This window comes from Carya illinoinensis, chromosome 8 (assembly GCF_018687715.1).
Source record: "Carya illinoinensis cultivar Pawnee chromosome 8, C.illinoinensisPawnee_v1, whole genome shotgun sequence".
Taxonomy (NCBI): domain Eukaryota; kingdom Viridiplantae; phylum Streptophyta; class Magnoliopsida; order Fagales; family Juglandaceae; genus Carya; species Carya illinoinensis.
In genome coordinates, this window is record NC_056759.1 from 14565588 (window position 1) to 14585893 (window position 20306).

General features: G+C 34.0%; 1 protein-coding gene across 1 annotated transcript; it reads right to left on the reverse strand.

Annotated features, from left to right (window-relative positions):
• Positions 1-16535: 16535 nt before the first annotated feature.
• Positions 16536-17872, reverse strand: LOC122319172 (zinc finger BED domain-containing protein RICESLEEPER 1-like). The gene is made up of 2 exons (XM_043137116.1): positions 16792-17872; positions 16536-16694 (listed from the first exon to the last, which is right to left on the reverse strand). Exon 1 carries the CDS (start codon positions 17795-17797, stop codon positions 17045-17047), a length of 753 nt encoding a protein of 250 aa, XP_042993050.1. The 5' UTR covers positions 17798-17872; the 3' UTR covers positions 16536-16694; positions 16792-17044.
• Between the last annotated feature and the right edge of the window lie 2434 nt (positions 17873-20306).

Here is a 20306-nt window from a genome sequence, read left to right on the forward strand (position 1 = left end):
CCACCAAGAGAAGAAGTTTTTGAGGGGGGATTTGAGCATGAGCATGGTTATGAGAGGCCTTATGGTCGTGGAGGCCATCATGAGACAAGAAGAGACCATCATGAGAGAGGGTATGATGTTGACCACCATGAAGATAGAAGGAGAAACCGGGCTTATGACCGGGGACCTAGGAGGCCAAAGGTGGATTTTTTCAAGTTTAATGGGGGAGATCCATATGAATGGTTTGATAAGGTTGACCACTACTTCCTTGTGTATGAGGTACCTAGACATGAGAGGGTGTCAATGGCGTGTTTTTACTTGGAAGGAAAAGCAAGCAAGTGGTGGAGGTAGATCCGGGACCAATATGAGAAGGAGAGGAGAAGATTGAGTTGGACAGCTTTTGAGAAAGAGTTCCTCATGCAATTTGGGTCATCCCCTACCATTAACCACCATGGCTAACTTGCCAAGTTGAGGCAAGAAGACAAAATGCATAGTTACATTGAAGAGTTTAGGCAACTACAAACTCTTGTGAGAGGGTGGTCCGAAGAGGCCCTTGTGGGAACATTTGTGGATGGGTTGAAGCCTTGGATAGCCAAGGAAATTAAGTTGAAGCAACCTTCTAAGATTCAAGAAGTTATGATGATGGCGGAGATCCTAGAAGAGAGCACTAATATGAAGAAACGCCAATCTAAGAAAATTGAGAGTAAGGTTACTACATCCTTGCAAACCAATGTTCCTTGGAAAGGCAAGGAGGAAATGAGGAGTACTTCTAAATCTAAGCCATTTGAAGTGAAGAAACTTTCAAGAGAAGAGGTCCAAGATAGAATAAAGAAGGGCCTTTGTTTTAAGTGTGGGGAGAAATGGGCATAGGGCACAAATGTGGGCCAGGACAAGTGTACATGTTGGTTGATGAGAGAAGTGAGGAAGATGATGATGGTTATTTTGTGGAATCATCTAGCCAAGAGAACAACCAAGAGGAGACCAAAATGAACAAAAATTATGAGGAGGCCGAGTTGTCCCTTAATACCTTGATGGGGACCCAAAAACATACATCCATGAGGGTAATGGCATGGATAGGAACAATTGAAGTCTCTTTGTTGGTAGATAGTGGCTCCACACACAACTTCATCAACTCCACCCTTGTTGCTAAGGTTGGGTTGAACCCGATTGCTATAGAGCCATTCGACGTAAAGATGGCTAGTGGAGACAAGATGAAATGTGAAGGTCTAGTGAAAGAAGTAAAAATGAATGTGCAAGGAGTGAGAGTAGTGGTGGATTTACACATACTTCCTTTAGTGGAGCTTGATGTCGTATTGGGCAATCCATGGCTCAAGGGCCTTGGAAGGGTAGTGCTTGACTATAACAAAAGGACTATGGAATTCAAGCTAGGGTCCAAGAAGAATGTATGGGTAACTTTAGCATCTAGGGAAGTCAAGTCGGGAGAGGTCTCAATGTTAGAAAAGATGGATAAAGGAGGGGCACATTGTTTTGCCATAGAGATGGCTAAGGAAGAGAATGAGGAGACGGCATGAGCATTTTCAAATTTAATCCTTGAAGGCAAGGATGTTCTTGAAGAGAGGGGGAATGTTACAACCCCTAGAAGAGTCACCTTGGGACAAGCCTTGACATTGCCCTTGGGAAGCAAGGACAGCACTGTGGCTAGCCCACAAGCATGCCTTGGCTCATGGGGTGACACGCACAGGGTGCTCAGCATGCATGCGCGCCTTGGCTCGCGCAGTGGCACACACGGGTCACCTAGCATGCGGGTTAAAAGGGCTAGTAAGAGCTTGCTTACGTGCACAACCTGGCACCGCACGCCCATGTGAGTCATAGTGTGCAGGCCCATGCACACCATGGTGGGCTGCGTGGCCCTTGCACGCACCCATGCACTGCAAGGCCTTGCACGTCACTTTCAGCCCACCCGGCCACACTTCAGCAGGGCTAGTGGCATGCCCACCAGGCATGCGATCCAGCGCACGGCTCTAGCCCATGCCTTGCAGAGCAGATCAGTGGCATGCCCACCAAGCATGCCATCCACCGCACGGCTCCTGCCCGTGCCTTGCAGAGCAGGTCAGTGGCATGCCCACCAGGCATGCCATCCAGCGTATGGCTCTAGTTTGTGCCTTGTAGAGCAGGTCAGTGGCATGCCCACCAGGCATGCCATCCCGCGCATGGCTCCAGCCATGCCTTGCAGACTCAGTGCCTAGGCCACCAACACTAGGCATACCATCCAGCGCATGGCTCCAGCCATGCCTTGCAAACTCAACGCCTAGACCACCAGCACCAAGCATGCCATTCAGCGCATGGCTTTAGCCATGCCTTGTAGACTCAGTGCCTAGACCACCAGCCTAGGCCATGCCGTACGCACACATGGCTCACTACCAGCAGGCCTTGCATGGCACCATGCCATGCTCATCAACAAGCCATGTTGTGCCACCTAGCCATGGACCAGACTGAAGACCACCATGCACCATCCTAGCCCACTATGGGCTCATGCATACTTGGGCCAACTTGGCCCGCCACTATGTTATTTCTTTTTATTTATGTTATTTTTATTTTATTTATTTCCAAGGGGCCTTTTGGGGGTTTCCAAGTTGTAACTCCTATATATAGGACCCTTAGCTCATTCATTTCATATCTTTGGACAATTGGCTTAGGAGAGATTTGTTTTAGAGATCATCTATTTCAGTGCTTAGCACTTGGGCTCTTTGGGGTGCAATTTGTGAATCCCTAAGGAGAGAATCACATTTTACAATTCGTGAATAAGTGTGATTCAATCTATCAATCATATTGTTCTTGTCATTTAATCTCGTTTCTTCCATTTACTTTCTATTGTTATTGTTATTTTGTGTGCATTGTTCTTTATTTTTCTTGAGCGTTCTTCGTTGTTCTTGGGAGTTATTCATATTGTTCTTGAGTGTTCTTCGTTGTTCTTGAGAGTTCTTCATATTGTTTTTGAGTGTTCTTCATTGTTCTTGAGAGTCCTTCATTGTTCTTGAATGTTTATTCTTTTGTTCTTGAGTGTTCTTCTTTGTTCTTGAGTGTTCATCATTTTGTTCTTGAGTGTTCATCAGTTTGTTCTTGAGTGTTTATCATTTGTTCTTAGTGTTGATTCTTCGTTTGCCTCATTTGATCCATCCAAGCACTTAGTGCCATCCACTAAAGTGTTTGCCCATTTCCATCACTCCATATACCCATCTTTGCCCAAACACTTAACCACACCATACCCAAGCGGTCATCTTGACCACCATTGTTCAGGAACCAAACAAGAGAGGAACAAGGATCCGGTCATCACAAGACCACCATTGATGTGGAGGACTTATTGTCTAGGGACTTGACCGGGGTCCCTAACATTATTATCCCAGTGGGTTATATATTCACTAGAATTCGATTAGAGGTCCACTACATTACAATGGATATATTGTCATTTGGAATCTTGATCACACGACTTTTACTACATGTTGGGGTTTTGTCAAATATTGTTGAGTATGTCTAAGAGCCGATTGGACCAATCTACTCTTCCTCTTTGTTGCGAAGCACGTGACACTCGTGACTTCATTTTCTTGCTCCTATTCCAAAGCCGGTCGATACTTAGGGAGATGCACACCTAGGAGATCATAAAGTATCGGTTGATGAGACATCCATGCAGGTCGAGCTATCACGCACTACTACTCATTATGAGATTGGAGAAATAGTGCATCCAGAGCTCTGAGCACATACATCAAAGGTGATTGATGCAGTGCATATGGAGATCTGCAGTGCCAACTCTGACTTACATATAGAGATTGATGTCAACCTTACGACTCAGGTCATGATCAGTACTCGACTAACATAGCTAGAGACATGCCTAGCTACAGTCAACGATGTGGTTAGAGAGTTGAGTCAGTAGTAGTCTGTATCTATTATTTACATTTTTTTTTGTATAGCCAATATTTTGTGTTTTGTAAAATTAATTTAATTATGAATGATCTTTTTTTTTTCCTAAATTAATTATTGCTCTATAATTAAGTAAAGTAATGTGTTGGTATCAAAAGTTATGAAAATTCTATCATAGTTCGAATGAAATATATAACCATTGAACATTTCTCCATTTTCGCCATATATTTCTACAATAAATTCCCATTCGAACTCTTTATTTTACGTTCGAATATTAATTAACCTATTAATTCAAATAGTACAATAATTTGTTTGAATGGTAAGTCAATATCTCGCTAAAGTTAGTCACTTAACATGCCAAATTCTCGTTCAACCATATATAATATTTGTTTGAATGTTTATTTTATTTTGTTTGAACGTTTTTATAAATACTAGAATGATCGTTTTATTAAGGACAAAATTTCTTGTCCCCATATATACCGTCCAAACAAAAAATTTATTATTTAAACCAAAGTTTTGAATATCTTTCCGGTGACTATTTTAGTCAAAACATTGGAATGAAATATTTCGGTACGACTATCATTTGGGATAAATATTTCGATACCAGTACTGTTTCATGTGTCGTTTTGGAATAGTCTATACATGGACAAATTATATATATATACACATAAATTATATTTCAAAATAATAATAAAATAAGTCATAAAATCAATAATACTTCTCAATACAATTCTCAAGTTTTAAAAACACACATACTTGTAAAACTAAATAAGTTCTCAATCCAGCTATTAAAATAAAATCACTCATTTTCATTAATAAGATAATAAGGATCAACATTCGAAATGTTAATCAAATATTTTCATCAATGTCACCATCATCATAACCATCAACGTCGTCGTCATCATCACTGTCTTCCACATTTAGTGAGTTTAATGGCTCCACAATACTTGCCTAATCCAAGTCTTCTCCATTAATAAGTTCAGATTCTTCATCCACTCATTCTTCTATCAAGTCAATATTTTCAAAGTTGATTGGATCGAAATCATCTCTTCATTTTTTCTTTTTTAATGTTCTTATCAAAATAAAAGTCAAACATAAGTGAAAATGTTACATACTTACATGTTTTTTAATAGTGAAAAATATGTAACATTAGTATTGAAAAAATTTACTTCTCGTAGCTTCAACTTACAACGAACAAATACTAAATCATTCAAACGTTTATGCTCTAATCTATTTTTCTTATTCGAATGAATAAATTCAAATGTGTTTCAATTTTTTTCACATCCAATTGCACTACAACATTGACTTAGTACTTGAACTGCAAACTTTTAAGCTATTGAACCCAAGGTTTCAAGTTTCATATGATTATAAATCTACACATGGATTTTGATGATAACAAATGAATTCAAAGAATAAAGGAGTTTCAAGCTCAAGTTGTTCACACAATAGAATCAAGCACATCAAAGAACCAAGCATGAGCAAGAAGGAAACAAGTTCACATTAAAGTCATAGAGTAATATTGTAAATCTCTTAAAATTCGAAATTAGGATTAATGCTCAAAATTAATATTTTATCATAAAGCATTAAAATACATTTTCCACATGTGCATGAATATTTTTGAAAATTAAATTTGAAAATTTTGAAAAATAATTGATTGTCATCTTTTGCATGTGCATGCCTTGATTAAAGGGTTGAACTTTGAAAATATTAAAGATGATTGATTGTCATCTTTCACATGTGCATGTTTTATTTGAATATTTTCAAAAGTGATTGATACTTTTTTAGACTTATACAAAAGGTAGATGATTTTGTTTAAAAAATTTGAAAAGTAAAGTGTGCTCATTTTGTCATATGCAAAAAGTAAAAGATTAGGTTTGAATTATTTGAAAAGGAAAATGTGCTCATTTTGTCATATGCCAAAAGTAAAAGATTAGGTTTGATTTTTTTTTTAAAAAAAGTGAATGATGTTGTCTTTGACAATTGAAAAAGAAGAACCTTTTATTTGATTTTTTTGAAAAAGTGATTGATGTTGTCTTTGACAATTGAAAAAGAAGAACATTTTATTTGAATTTTTTTTTTGAAAAAGTGAATGATGTTGTCTTTGACATATGAATCTTTTTAAATTCGAATATGAAGTCTCATATGCCTATAAATAGATCATTTGAGAGCTTCACATTCACAACACTAAGAGCATACAACATTCATTCAAAGTTTTCATTCTCTCTTCTCTAAGCATTGAGCATTAATCTTTGTTCATTTTGAGAGATATAGTTTGCGCTGTATTGTTCTTATTTCACTCATTGAGGAGTGTTTTCTGATAACCTACCCACTATCAGATTTTGTATCAGAAAAAGGGTGTGTATAACTCTTGTGCGTGTAGAAAGTATTCTACACGGGGAATAGTTGAATCACCACATGTAAGGTGATGGCAAGTGTAGAGGGTGTTCTACACGGATCCTTTGTAGCGGTATTGTTCAAAGGTGTAATAGGTTTCTATCTCCACCTGAAGGAGGTTGAATAGTGAATTTGGGAATCCTCAAGGGGTAGCTTGAGGTGAGGACGTAGGCAGTGGGGCTGAACCTCGTTAACATACTGAGTTTGCTTCTTTCTTACCCTTACTCTTTATATTTATTGTTATTTCATATTTTGTTTATATTTTATATTATATATTTGATTTATAATTTTTATTTTTTTTAATACAACTCAATTCACCCCCCCTCTTGTGTTAGTCATCTGGGCAACAATTGGTATCAGAGCTAAGAGCTCTATTATAAGATTAACTATCTTTTGAGTTAAGATCTTATGGCTAACATTGCAGTTTCATTTGGTGAAGGTCAATCTAGCAGTCGGCCTCCACTATTTTGTGGAGATAATTACTTATTCTAGAAAGTTAGAATGAGAATATTTCTTCAAGCTCAAGGTAGAGAAATCTGGAAATATTGTAAATGGACCTTATATTCCAACAAAAGTGGTTGATGGAGTAAAGGTCAAAAAGGAAAAATAAGAATTTGATCGTGAAGACGATAGACTTTATACTTTAAATTTAACTGCTATGAATTTATTATATAATGCTCTTAATGGAAATTAGTTTAATAGAATAATGAATTGCGTTACGGCAAAGGAAATTTGGGATAACTTGGAAGTAACTTATGAAGGAACTTCGTAAGTCAAGGAATCAAAAATTTATATTCTTACTCATGAATATGAAATGTTTAAGATGAATGATGATGAATCTATTTCTAGTATGCACACTCGTTTTACTAACATCATAAACAGCTTGACAGCTCTTGACAAAGTTTATTCCAAGGTGGAGATAGTAAGAAAAATTCTCAACTCTTTACCAAAACGTTGGGAATCAAAAGTTACAGCGATTCTTGAAGCTAGAGACCTCAAGAAGCTCGAAGTCAATGAACTCATCGGGTCACTTATCACCCATAAGTACACATTGAAAAGAGGAGAAGAAGAAAGAAAGCCAAAGAAGAGCTTAGCACTTAAAGCTGTTCCTCATGAAAGTGAAAGTGATGAAGATGAGGAAAATGACGATAAAGATGAAGAAGTTGCGATGATAACAAGAAGAATTCAGAGGTTTTCGAAGAAAAATAGAACTCCTCCGAGGAAATCCTTCAAAAGTTTTCCAAGAAAGATTCGGGTAAAAATAACACTTTAATTTGTTATAAATGCAATAAACCTGGTCATATCAAGCCAGATTGTCCTCTGCTAAAGAAAGATCGAAACAAGGGCAAGAAAGCAATGAAAGCTACATGGGATGATGATTCAAGCAGCTCAGATAGTGAAGCAAGCAATGGAGAATCAGCAAATTTTTGTCTTATAGCTAAAGATGACATTGAGGTAACAAATCTTGATAATATTGAAAATCCTTCATATGAAGAATTGCAAAATGTTTTAGAAGAGATTTATGAGGAATTTGAAAAATTGGGTATCAAGTATACTGTTTTGAAAAATAAAAATTCTTATTTAACAAACGAAAATTGAAATTTTAAGAAAGAAAGTATCATTTTGAAAGATGAAAATCTTGAATTGAATAAGAAGAAAACCGATTTAGAAAATATTGTTGAAAACTTTACGAATGGAAAAAGAAATTTTGAAAAACTTCTTGGTAGTCAAAGATGTGTTTTTGACAAGACAGGTTTGGAATATATGCCAAAACAAAAATACAAACCTTATAAAAATTTCTTTGATAATCATTCTACATCAAAGACTAATATTCAAAATTCTTTTCATAAAAATAATTTTGTCAAAAAAGGATATTATTATAATCATTCAAGTTTTTTCATATATGTCACATGCTATTTGTAATTTTTGTAATAGAAATGGTCATAATTATCATACTTGTTCTATTAGAAGAAATCATACAATGACTATTAGGGCCATATGGGTACCTAAAAATCTTGTTTCTTCTAATACTAATAAATAAAGGACCCAAAGAACTTGAGTACCAAGAAAAATCATTTTAATTGTTTTTATAGGTATGCATGAAGTAATCCACAAGCAAAAATAAGTGGTTTTTAGATAGTGGATATTCAAGACATATGACGGGAGACAAGACTAAGTTCTTTGATCTTAGATCTAAAGAAGAAGGACACGTGACATTTTGAGACAACTCGAAAGGGAAGATCGTGGGAACAGGTAAAATTGGTAATGAATCTTCTCTCATAATTGAAGATGTTCTACTTGTTGAAGGTTTAAAACATAATCTTTTGAGCATAAGTCAATTATGTGATAAAGGATTTACAGTTACTTTCAAAATGGATAAATGCATTATTTTGAATGATCATGATTGTAATATTTGTTTTATTGCTTTTAGAAACAATAATGTTTATACAATCGATTTTGAAGAAATTATCTCACAAGATGCTATTTGCTTTTCAGTTCAAAATGAAACTAGTTGGCTATGGCATAGAAGATTAGGTCATGCCAATATGGAACTTATTTCCAAACTTTCAAAAAGTGATTTTGTGAGAAGTTTACCAAAAACAAATTTTCTTAAAGACAAAATTTGTGATGCATGTCAATTTGGTAAACAAACAAAAACTTTTTTTAAAACTAAGAAACATATTTCCACTACTAGACCATTGCAATTGATACACATGGATCTTTTTAGACCAAATAGAGTTGCAAGTCTAGGAGGAAAATATTATGCATTTGTTATTGTTGATAATTTCTCTAGATATACTTGGGTCATTTTTCTTACTCATAAAGATGAGGCACATAATGCCTTTACCAAGTTATGCAAGAGAATTCAAAATGAAAATGGCTATACTATTTCAAGTATCCGAAGTGATAGGGGTAAAGAGTTTGTTAATAAAAATATTGAAACATTTTGTGATGAAAACGGTTTTGTGCATAATTTTTCTGCTCCTCGAACTCCTCAACAAAATGGGGTAGTAGAGAGGAAAAATAGATATATTCAAGAGATGGCAAGAATAATGCTCAATGAGAACAACTTGCCTGGTTATTTTTGGGCCGAAGCGGTAAGTACTGCATGTTATGTTATAAATAGAGTTATGCTAAGGTCTAAGTTAGATAAAACCCCCTATGACCTTTGGAATGAGAAAAAGCCCAACATTGGTTACTTTCATGTATTTGGATGCAAATGTTTTATTTTGAATGACAGGGATAATTTAGGCAAGTTTGATGCAAAATCTGATGAAGGTATCTTTCTCGGGTATTTTACTAATAGTAAAGCTTATAGAGTATTCAATAAAAAGACTTTGACTGTACAAGAATCTATGCATGTAGTATTTGATGAATCTAATTCTCCACTCTCCAAGAAATCTATTGATGAAGAAACAGAAGGTATAAATAACACAGAAAGTCTCAATCTCAACAAAGAGGAAACAATAGAGGAAGTTCAACATGGACCCATTAGGAAAGATCATCAAAATTTAATACAAGATGCAACCAAACAGTGAAAATTTGTGAAAGATCATCCAGTGGAACAAATTTTGGGAGAACCTTCACAAGGTGTAAGTACTCGATCATCTCTTAGAAATATTTGCAATCATACTGCTTTTTTATCTCAGATTGAACCCAAAAATATTGATGAAGCACTTCTTGATGAATCTTGGATTCTAGCTATGTAAGAAGAGTTGAATCAATTTGAAAGAAATGATGTTTGGACACTTATTCCTAGACCCAAAAATCATACTATTATTGGAACAAAATGGATTTTTAGAAACAAGAAAGATGAGTCCGGAATCATTACTAGAAATAAGGCTCGACTTGTAGCCCAAGGTTTTAATCAAGAAGAAGGAATCGATTAAGATGAGACATATGTACCATCGCAAGAATAGAAGCTATTCGAATGCTACTTGCATATGCTTGTTATAAAGATTTCAAACTTTTTCAAATGGATGTTAAAAGTGCTTTCTTAAATGGTTTTATAAATAAAGAGGTATATGTTGAGCAACCTCCAAGTTTTGAAAATCATATTTTTCCAAATCATGTTTTCAAACTCACAAAAGCACTATATGGACTTAAACAAGCTCCTAGAGCTTGGTACGAGAGACTCAATAGTTTCTTGATTGAAAAAGGTTTTTCAAGAGGAAAAATCGACACAACTCTTTTCATTAAATATGAAAATGATGATATTCTTTTGATTCAGATTTATGTTGATGATATAATATTCGGTGCTACTAATGAAAATATGTGTCAAGTTTTTGCTAAGACTATGCAGGAAAAATTTGAGATGAGCATGATGGGAGAACTTACATTCTTTCTCGGATTGCAAATTAAGCAAGCAAAAAGTGGGACATTCATCAATCAATCAAAATATATTAAGGAATTACTGAAGAAGTTTGGGATGGAAAATGCTAAGGAAATTGGAACACCAATGAGCTCATCAACTAAACTTGATAAAGATGAATCCGGTAAGCCAGTTGACTCGAAGATATATTGAGGTATGATTGGTAGCTTATTATATTTAACAGCCAGTAGACCAGATATTATGTTTAGTGTGTACTTATGTGCACGCTTTCAATCATCTCCAAAAGAATCACATTTAATTGCAGTTAAGCGCATTTTTAGATATCTTAGTGGTACAATTAACCTAGGGTTATGGTACCCTAAGCACACATCTTTCGATCTAATCAGTTACAGAGATGCAGATTATGCTGGCTGTAAAATAGATCGAAAAAGCACTAGTGGAGCATGTCATTTCTTAGGTCATGCACTAGTTTCCTGGTTTAGTAAAAAATAAAATTTTGTTGCACTATCTACTGCTGAGGCAGAATATGTTGCTGCGGGTAGTTGTTGTGCTCAAGTTCTCTACATGAAGCAACAATTTGAAGATTTTAAACTCATGTATAATCACATTCCAATCAAATATGATAATACAAGTGCTATAAATCTTTCAAAGAACCCAATACAACATTCTAGAACTAAGCATATTGAAAAAATGTATCATTTTCTTCGAGATCATGTGCAAAAAGGCGATATAATATTAAAGTTCACAAATACACACAATCAGTTAGCAGATATTTTCACAAAACCTTTACCAGAAGATAGATTATGTATGATCAGAAGAGAAATAGGTATGATGCATGCTATGAATATCTCTTAAAAGATAGACCAGAGTCAATAAAAATAGAGATAGATTTTTTAAATACTTTTACATAAACTTAAGATTCTTAGCCTCATGTTTGAGACGCTCATTCTCTTCATACAATATCATGTCATTCTTATCCATGGGAACCGGCAAGCGGGATGAAGAATCTAATAAAGATTTCAACTGTTTATTCTTCTGCTGAATGATTCCTTCTCTTGTGTGAGACTCTTGAACAATTCGTTGAAGTACAACAATTTGTTCTTTGAGCTTTTCAACTTCGTGATTTTTGGCTTGTAGCCGCTGAGAAAAAACCACAATAGAGGAAGAGTAGCGAGTCCCAAGACTCACCAAGTCATAAATAACATCAGAATCTGACTTATTAGTCAGATTATTATTTTCTTGCTGCAACATGGCACCAATGGTAGCTGCAGAAAGAACATGAGGTTGAGATGTAGAATACCTCATTGATGGATCTAGAGAAATGTTAGAAGAATGAGCCATTGAGAAAAGAATAGAAGGCTTAAAACTAGAATGTTGAAGGAATGCAGATGAGTTATAGAGATGAGAAGAAAATTTGATGCGGATTGGATGAACTTCAGGACTGATTTTATAGAGATAGCATAAAGAATAAGACAAGCTATCATCCAAGTCAAAGAGTAATGTATTTTTTTCCTGATCGGTGAAAATGACATTTTTAGAAACTCGGAGCCTTCAATCTCGTTTTTCAACAACATCAGGCAATTTTTTCAAATCTCCAGTCGCACTTGTCGGGTCACGGACGGATGAAATTTATTTATTTATTTATTTTTTTAACTATCTACAGTGTCTACTAACGCATCGTTTTCTTCAGGTCTATTTACTTGCTGCCGATCCTTTTTAATGATGCCAAAAGGGGGAGAAGTTTTAGACTAGAACATTAACATTGTTTAAATTGCTAAACTTGTTATATATGCTTGGAATTATATTTATACTTTTGCTTGAAAAACTAACGCATATTTTCAGGGGGAGCTTAAGTATTAATATAGGTTTCAAGTTCTATCAAGTATTTGTCATCATAAAAAAGGGAGAGATTGTTGAATCCAAGGTTTCAAGTTTCATATGATTATAAATTTACACATGGATTTTGATGATAACAAATGAATTCAAAGAATAAAGGAGTTTCAAGCTCAAGTTGTTCACACAATGGAATCAAACACATCAAAGAACCAAGCATGAGCAAGAAGGAAACAAGTTCACATTAAAGTTATAGAGTAATATTGCAAATCTCTTAAAATTCGAAATTAGGATTAATGCTCAAAATTAATATTTTATCATAAAGCATTAAAATACATTTTTCACATGTGCATGAATATTTTTGAAAATTAAATTTGAAAATTTTGAAAGATGATTGATTGTCATCTTTTGCATGTGCATGCCTTGATTAAATGGTTGAACTTTGAAAATATTAAAGATGATTGATTGTCATCTTTCACATGTGCATGTTTTATTTGAATATTTTCAAAAGTGATTGATACTTTTTTAGACTTATACAAAAGGTAGATGATTTTGTTTGAAAATTTTGAAAAGTAAAGTGTGCTCATTTTATCATATGCAAAAAGTAAAAGATTAGGTTTGAATTTTTTGAAAAGGAAAATGTGCTCATTTTGTCATATGCCAAAAGTAAAAGATTAGATTTGATTTTTTTTTGAAAAAGTGAATGATGTTGTCTTTGACAATTGAAAAAGAAGAATCTTTTATTTGAATTTTTTGAAAAAGTGATTGATGTTGTCTTTGACAATTGAAAAGGAAGAACATTTTATTTGAATTTTTTTTTGAAAAAGTGAATGATGTTGTCTTTGACATATGAATCTTTTTAAATTTGAATATGAAGTCTCATATGCCTATAAATAGATCATTTGAGAGCTTCACATTCACAACACCAAGAGCATATAACATTCATTCAAAGCTTTCATTCTCTCTTCTTTAAGCATTGAGCATTAATCTTTGTTAATTTTGAGAGATATAGTTTGCGCTGTATTGTTCTTATTTCACTCATTGAGAAGTGTTTTCTGATAACCTACCCACTATCAGCTTTTGTATCAAAAAAAAAAATGTGTATAACCCTTGTGCGTGTAGAAAGTATTCTACACGGGGAATAGTTGAATCACCACGTGTAAGGTGATTGCAAGTGTAGAGGGTGTTCTACACGGATTCTTTGTAGCGGTGTTGTTCAAAGGTGTAATAGGTTTCTATCTCCACCTGAAGGAGGTTGAATAGTGAATTTGGGAATCCTCAAGGGGTAGCTTGAGGCAAGGACGTAGGCAGTGGGGCCGAACCTCGTTAACATACTGAGTTTGTTTCTCTCTTACCCTTACTCTTTATATTTATTGTTATTTCATATTTTGTTTATATTTTATATTATATATTTGATTTATAATTGTTATTTTTTTTAATACAACTCAATTCACCCACTCTCTTGTGTTAGTCATCTGGGCAACAGAAGCACTGGAACTTCGTGACCAGAATTAGTCTACCATATAACTATAACCATAATGCAATTATAAATTATTAATTAAATGCAAATAAAAATAAAATAATGTAAAAATTAAAGTACAATTCACACTATTTAACAGATGATATTAATAAATGATAATACCTGAATTAATTTTTTCACATTGGCAAATTGCTAAAGAATGTCTAAAATCACCTTCTGTATTCTTATACAATTCAAGTTCTTCAATGATCATGTCTTGATTATCGGGATCAAGTTCCATCCTCATAACACAAGTCATAAACCCTCTTGAAATATCATTTTTATTTTTAAAGTAAGGGTTATGGTAAATTGTAGGGTTAAGAAAACAACCGCCACATGTAATAGACTGCAAAACTGCTTATCTCACCTAGCATCAATGATCCTTATGAATAGATTGAATACAGTAACTTTGTTATTGCATCTCGTTTTTATATTCTCTTTGGCTTTTTCCATTGCATCATACAAGTATCCCATTGCAGGCTTCTCTTTCCCGTCGACTAGTCATAGAACTCGAACCAAAGGCTCACTAACTTTCACAATAAATTGACATTGAGCTTAAAAATCTCTATCTTCTAAAACAATCTCAGTTATCTCCTTTCCTATGTTGCTTTTAGAATGACTTGATGCAATCCATTTATCACAAGTAAAAATTTGTCTAAGCTCTTTTTTCAACAAAAGGAAGCATTTGATACTTAGCAAGTCTGTCGCAAATCTTGTGGGTGCAGGATAACATAAATCATGACCTTTGGTAAAATCTAATTTTCTTATCAAAACTAAAACCTAAGCATGGTTATAGATGAACTTCCTTATCTTTCTTGTATTTTTATAGTTTCATCAATAATAGGAAAATGCCTAGGATCAGAAAAATTCTCCAACATTAAATCTATACAATGAGTTGCATAAGAGGATTAGTAGAAAGAGCCATACTTTTGTTGTAACTTTTTTTTTGCATCTTTATAACTTGCATCATTATATGTTATGAACTGCACAAGATTCTCGACTCCAATTTCTTGAACAATTTCATCAAAGATTTCAAATAATGTTTCATAATCTTTTCTAAGGCCTGATGTATCAATAAACTACAAGAACATTATACTTTTTGGACAATAAACTAGAAAGTTAATTATTAGTTATTGCCTCTAATTTGTCCAACCATCTGCCATTAGTGAACAACCAGTCTCATTCCAAATATTTTTAATTTTTTACAGATAATTATAAACCTTATTCATATAATTCTTTAACAGATTTCCTCTCAACTCATATAAAGAATGACTTTTGAATCTTGGCCTAATGGCAGCAATGACATCTATAGTTGGTTGATAAAACTTGGATTGAGATACATTGAAAATTAGATTAGCATCATACCACTAGTCTGCTACAGCTATCTTTGCTTTGTTAATGATCTCCTTCGAACACATATCACTCTTAATGGAAGGTCGAGACCCAGAAGTTATTTTTGGGATAAAAAATCTACTCAATGCCTCAATTGACTTTCTAGTTCCATGTTCTTTTTCCTTTCCCTTACCTTTTGAATTCTAATAGTGTCCCTTAATATTATCATCAATGTCATCAAATATTAAATCTATATGGCCTCCAATCTTTGAGTTTATTTTTCTTTTTTTTCTCTTTACTTTTTTTCATTTCATTAAGTAGCTCATTCATTCGTCATTCTACATCATCAAAGACCTTTTTACGTGCTTCTACATTGCCTGGAATCCCAGTTAGATGATACTTCAACTGAGTGATTCCACTACCTCTAATTATTTTATTACAGTAAACATATTCAGTATTATTTCTTACCCCTGACATTGCACGTGCATGGGCCAATATTGGATCTTCTGATTTTGCAGGAGCAAGTGTTATAGATGTAGCACCGGTTGATTGACAACTAGACATTTGTATGCTCATATATTATAATTCATAATTCAACACTTATTCAAGTTCAAGTGTTCAACACAAACAGATACATCCCTTTCTAACATTAAGAAAAGTGTTGGAATTAACAGTCCTAAGTTATTAACTATTTAAGTATAAAAAATTAACACCGTGCGAATTAACCCTATTCAGTTGATTTCTCCCATTTTGCTTAGGCTATTTTTTAGAAATTAGATATAGGAAATAACCAACAGAGGAAGGGAACATAAATTAGAGGAAAATGTAGGGCTGAAAACCGACCGGCCGGTTTCGGTTTTAGGCCTAAACCGAAACCGACCGGTTCTTAAAAAAACAATACTGCAACCGACCGAAACCGACCGTGTTGGGGGAAGGAAACCGGCCGGTTCCTTTGCCGGCCGGTTCCGGTCGGTTCCCCTTGTTTGGGCCGTGGGTTTTGGGCCCGGTTTGAGGCCCTGTTTTGGCCCTTTTATCCAATATGTTTGGGGTTTTTTTTTGTTTTGTTATATATATATATATATTTTTCCTGAATTCATCATCCAACATCTTTTTAATTTTTTGTTGTTAACTAATAATTCATCATTTATCATAATTCATATTATAAATAAATAAAAATAATAAATAACCAAAGCATTCATCATATTAACTAACTAATTACTATATTACTTACTACATAATTAAAAATAAATAAAAACAACTTCACTAGATATTTAGTATTACATATTACAAATTTGAAAAACAAACCAAATTGTCTTAAGCATAGCAAAAATACAAGCACAACAAATAACATAAATAAATGAAAAATATTGCTTCAAGTCTTCAATCTTCAATCGTCAATACTTGTCACGTTCGATTGTGTGGTCAACTCTATAAGAATAAATAAGAATAAAATATCAAATGTTAGTGAATTCATATTATGAAAAATATGCAAAATTAAATTACAATGAAAATTTGAAAACATTACCCGATTCTACTACAAAGCTCTCGACATTATCCATCGCCTCTCGGATATCAATGTGTGTTGCCGGATGCCTTAACCAATTTTGAGTGCAAATAAGTGCCTCAACAGTTCTCGGAGCCAACGAACTCCGAAAAGGATCAAGCACACGACCTCCCGTTCTAAATGCTGACTTGGATGCAACTGTGGAAACAGGCATGGCTAATAAGTCTCGTGCAATCCTCACAAGTATAGGATAGTTAGCCTCATTTATTTTCCACTAAGTCAACAAGTCAAATGATTCGCTGAGTGCCTCACAAGCATTTGATAAATATCGATCCACTTCAGTTTTGGTAATATTAGATCCCATGGTGGAAGATGCCCTATACCACTCCTTGAACCATTTGGTCTCATGTTTGCCATCACTAACATTCATGGATCTAGATATTGGAGGGGGTTGAGAAACTGGAGTACTCGTGGTGGAACCAAATGTAGCATTATACTCTTCATACAAATCTGCTAATACCTGTCTCACATTCGAAACCAACTCCTCAGCACGAAACTCATCATGGATTTTCTTCAAATGAAAAGAAAGAAGTCCTAACTTGCTTCGTGGATCAAGCACAACAGCAATTAACATGAACAAGTTCATCCTATCTAATGACCCCCAATACTTATCATATTTGGTTCTCATGTTTATGGCCATACTCTTCAAACAAGTATTAGTACTCTCACTCAGCATAATCAATTCTGTTTGGAGATCACAAATCTCTAAAAAACTGGTGTTAGCTGTCACATATAAAGATCCAGAAAATCTCGTAGTGGCTTCATAAAACATCTCTAAAAACTTGACAAACACCCGCACTGTCTCCCATTCTGTAGCTTTAGGAGGTCCCATGTGCCCATCATCAAAGTAAGAGAGGAAATTATAATCCTCACTCTCCATCCGCCTGAAAGCCTTCTCAAACTTCTCAGCTGCCTCCAACATCAAATAGGTTGAGTTCCATCGTGTCTGTACATCAAGACACAACATTTTCTTACAATCAATTTTTTCTTTTTCTGCACATCTCTTAAACTTCTCTAATCTTGCTGGGGATGAACGCACATATCTCACTACATTTCTAACCATTGTAATTGCATCATTGCACTCCTTCAAACCCTCACTCACAATAAGATTCAATATGTGAGCATAACATCTCATGTGCATATACTTACCCCCCAACAAATTCCCTGTCAAAAACTGTTTCAAATAGGAAATTGCAGTATCATTCGAACTTGCATTATCAACAGTTACAGTAAATATTCTATCAATACCCCAATCAAGCAAGCACAACTCAACATATCTTCCAATGGTCTCCCCTCGATGATTAGGGATTAAACAAAAGTTAATTATTTTTTTCTGCAATTTCCAATTCTTATCAATGAAATGTGCAGTCAGACACATATAATTCAAATTCTGTACTGATGTCCATGTATCTGTCGTCAAGGAAATCCTCATGCCACCATCTCTAAACACTTTTTTAAGCTTCCCCTTTTCTACTTCATATAACTTCATACAATCTCTTGCAACTGTGACACGACATGGAACTTTAAACCGGGGTTCAAGAGACCAAGCAAATTTTCTAAATCCCTGTCCTTCAACAACCCTAAATGGCATTTCATCACAAATTACCATTTCTGCAATAGCCAACCTCGCAATCTCTTCACTAAATTTGTGAGTTACAAGAGTCCTTAATGTACTACCATCACTCTCTCCAATCCCCTCCTCAGGTGATGCCTCACCTGTCAATGTTTTTTGATACCTATCCAAAGGTTCATGTTTATGGGGATTTTTACGACATGAAGGCAAATGATTTTGCATCGTTGAAGTTCCGTTCCTCTTTGAGTGACAAGCATACATCTTGCCACAATAATTACATTTAGCTTTTGGATCATTTACAGGACAACCATCCACCTTCGTAAAATGATCCCATACAATCGACTTGTCCGTCCCTTTCCGTTTCTTAGGTAATGGACAAGTACTACTAGTAGGGGCAGTAAGGGGTTTTGAAACATTGGTCTCTCTCACATCTTCCAAATTAATGGTTGGTTGAGTTTCATTTGTATCAACATCAATAGGAGAAGAAGAATCCATCTAAATTATAAAACAAAATATAACTGTTATACAACATCACAACTTTGAAAATTGGCAAACATAACACAAAATATCCCAGCAGCTAGTTTGCAACATGGCAAACATCACAAGTCTAAGACTCTAATCTAAGTTGTTCACTCATCTTCTCTCAATTTATATAAATAATTAATCTCTTATATATATATATATATACATTACACAACAAATTATATAACAGATTTATATACATTATATATATAATATATATAACAGATTATAATCATATTATTATATATAACAGATATATATAATATAACATTATAATTATATATATAAAATATGATTAATATATATACATTATATATATAATATATATAACAGGTTATAATCATATATAATCATATTATTATATATAACAGATATATATAACATTATAATTATATATATAAAATACGATTAATTTATATACATTATATATAATATATATAACAGATATATATAATATACCATTATAATTATATATATAAAATACGATTAATATATATACATTATATATATAATATATATAACATATTATAATCATATATAATCATATTATTATATATAACAGATATATATAACATTATAATTATATATATAAAATACGGTTAATATATATACATTATATATAATATATATAACAGATTATAATCATATTATTATATATAACAGATATATAGAATATAACATTATAATTATATATATAAAATACGATTAATATATATACATTATATATATAATATATATAACAGATTATAATCATATATAATCATATTATTATATATAACATATATATATATATAACATTATAATTATATATATAAAATACGGTTAATATATATACATAATATATATACATTACATATATAATTATATAACAGATTAATATATACGATTTATATAAGTAGATGTGCAAACAGATTTATATATACGATTTATAATATAACAAACAAGAAATTATATCTATATAACAAACAAAAAAAATTGAAAAATCACAAGAAAACTTATAGAGGCCGGCTTGCGAGGGAGGAAGAGATGGGCTGCGGCGGTTCACCGGTTTAGCCTGCGGTGGCGTCCAACTGAGACCGTCACGGAGTGAGAGAGAGAGAGAGAGAGAGAGAGAGAGAGAATCCGGGGGGGGGGGGGGGCGGCAGAAGAGAATAGGGAGAGGGAAGAGGGGAAGGGGGGAACGGGAAGGGTAATAACCCTAACCCGATCCCAACCAAACGACGCCGTTTGGTTGAGATCAAACGGCGTCGTCCAACTTATGTGGTCTTATATAAAAACATATATATATACGGTCGGTCGGTTTACCGGTTTCCTGTGTAGTCGAATCGGAACCGAACCGACCGACCTCGGTTCCTAAGTATTTCTACCGCCGACCGACCGG

What these genes read in the sequence shown, in the direction of transcription:
- LOC122319172 (XM_043137116.1), bottom strand. Translation starts at nt 17,797, where the DNA reads ATGTTGTGTCTTGATGTACAGACACGATGGAACTCAACCTATTTGATG.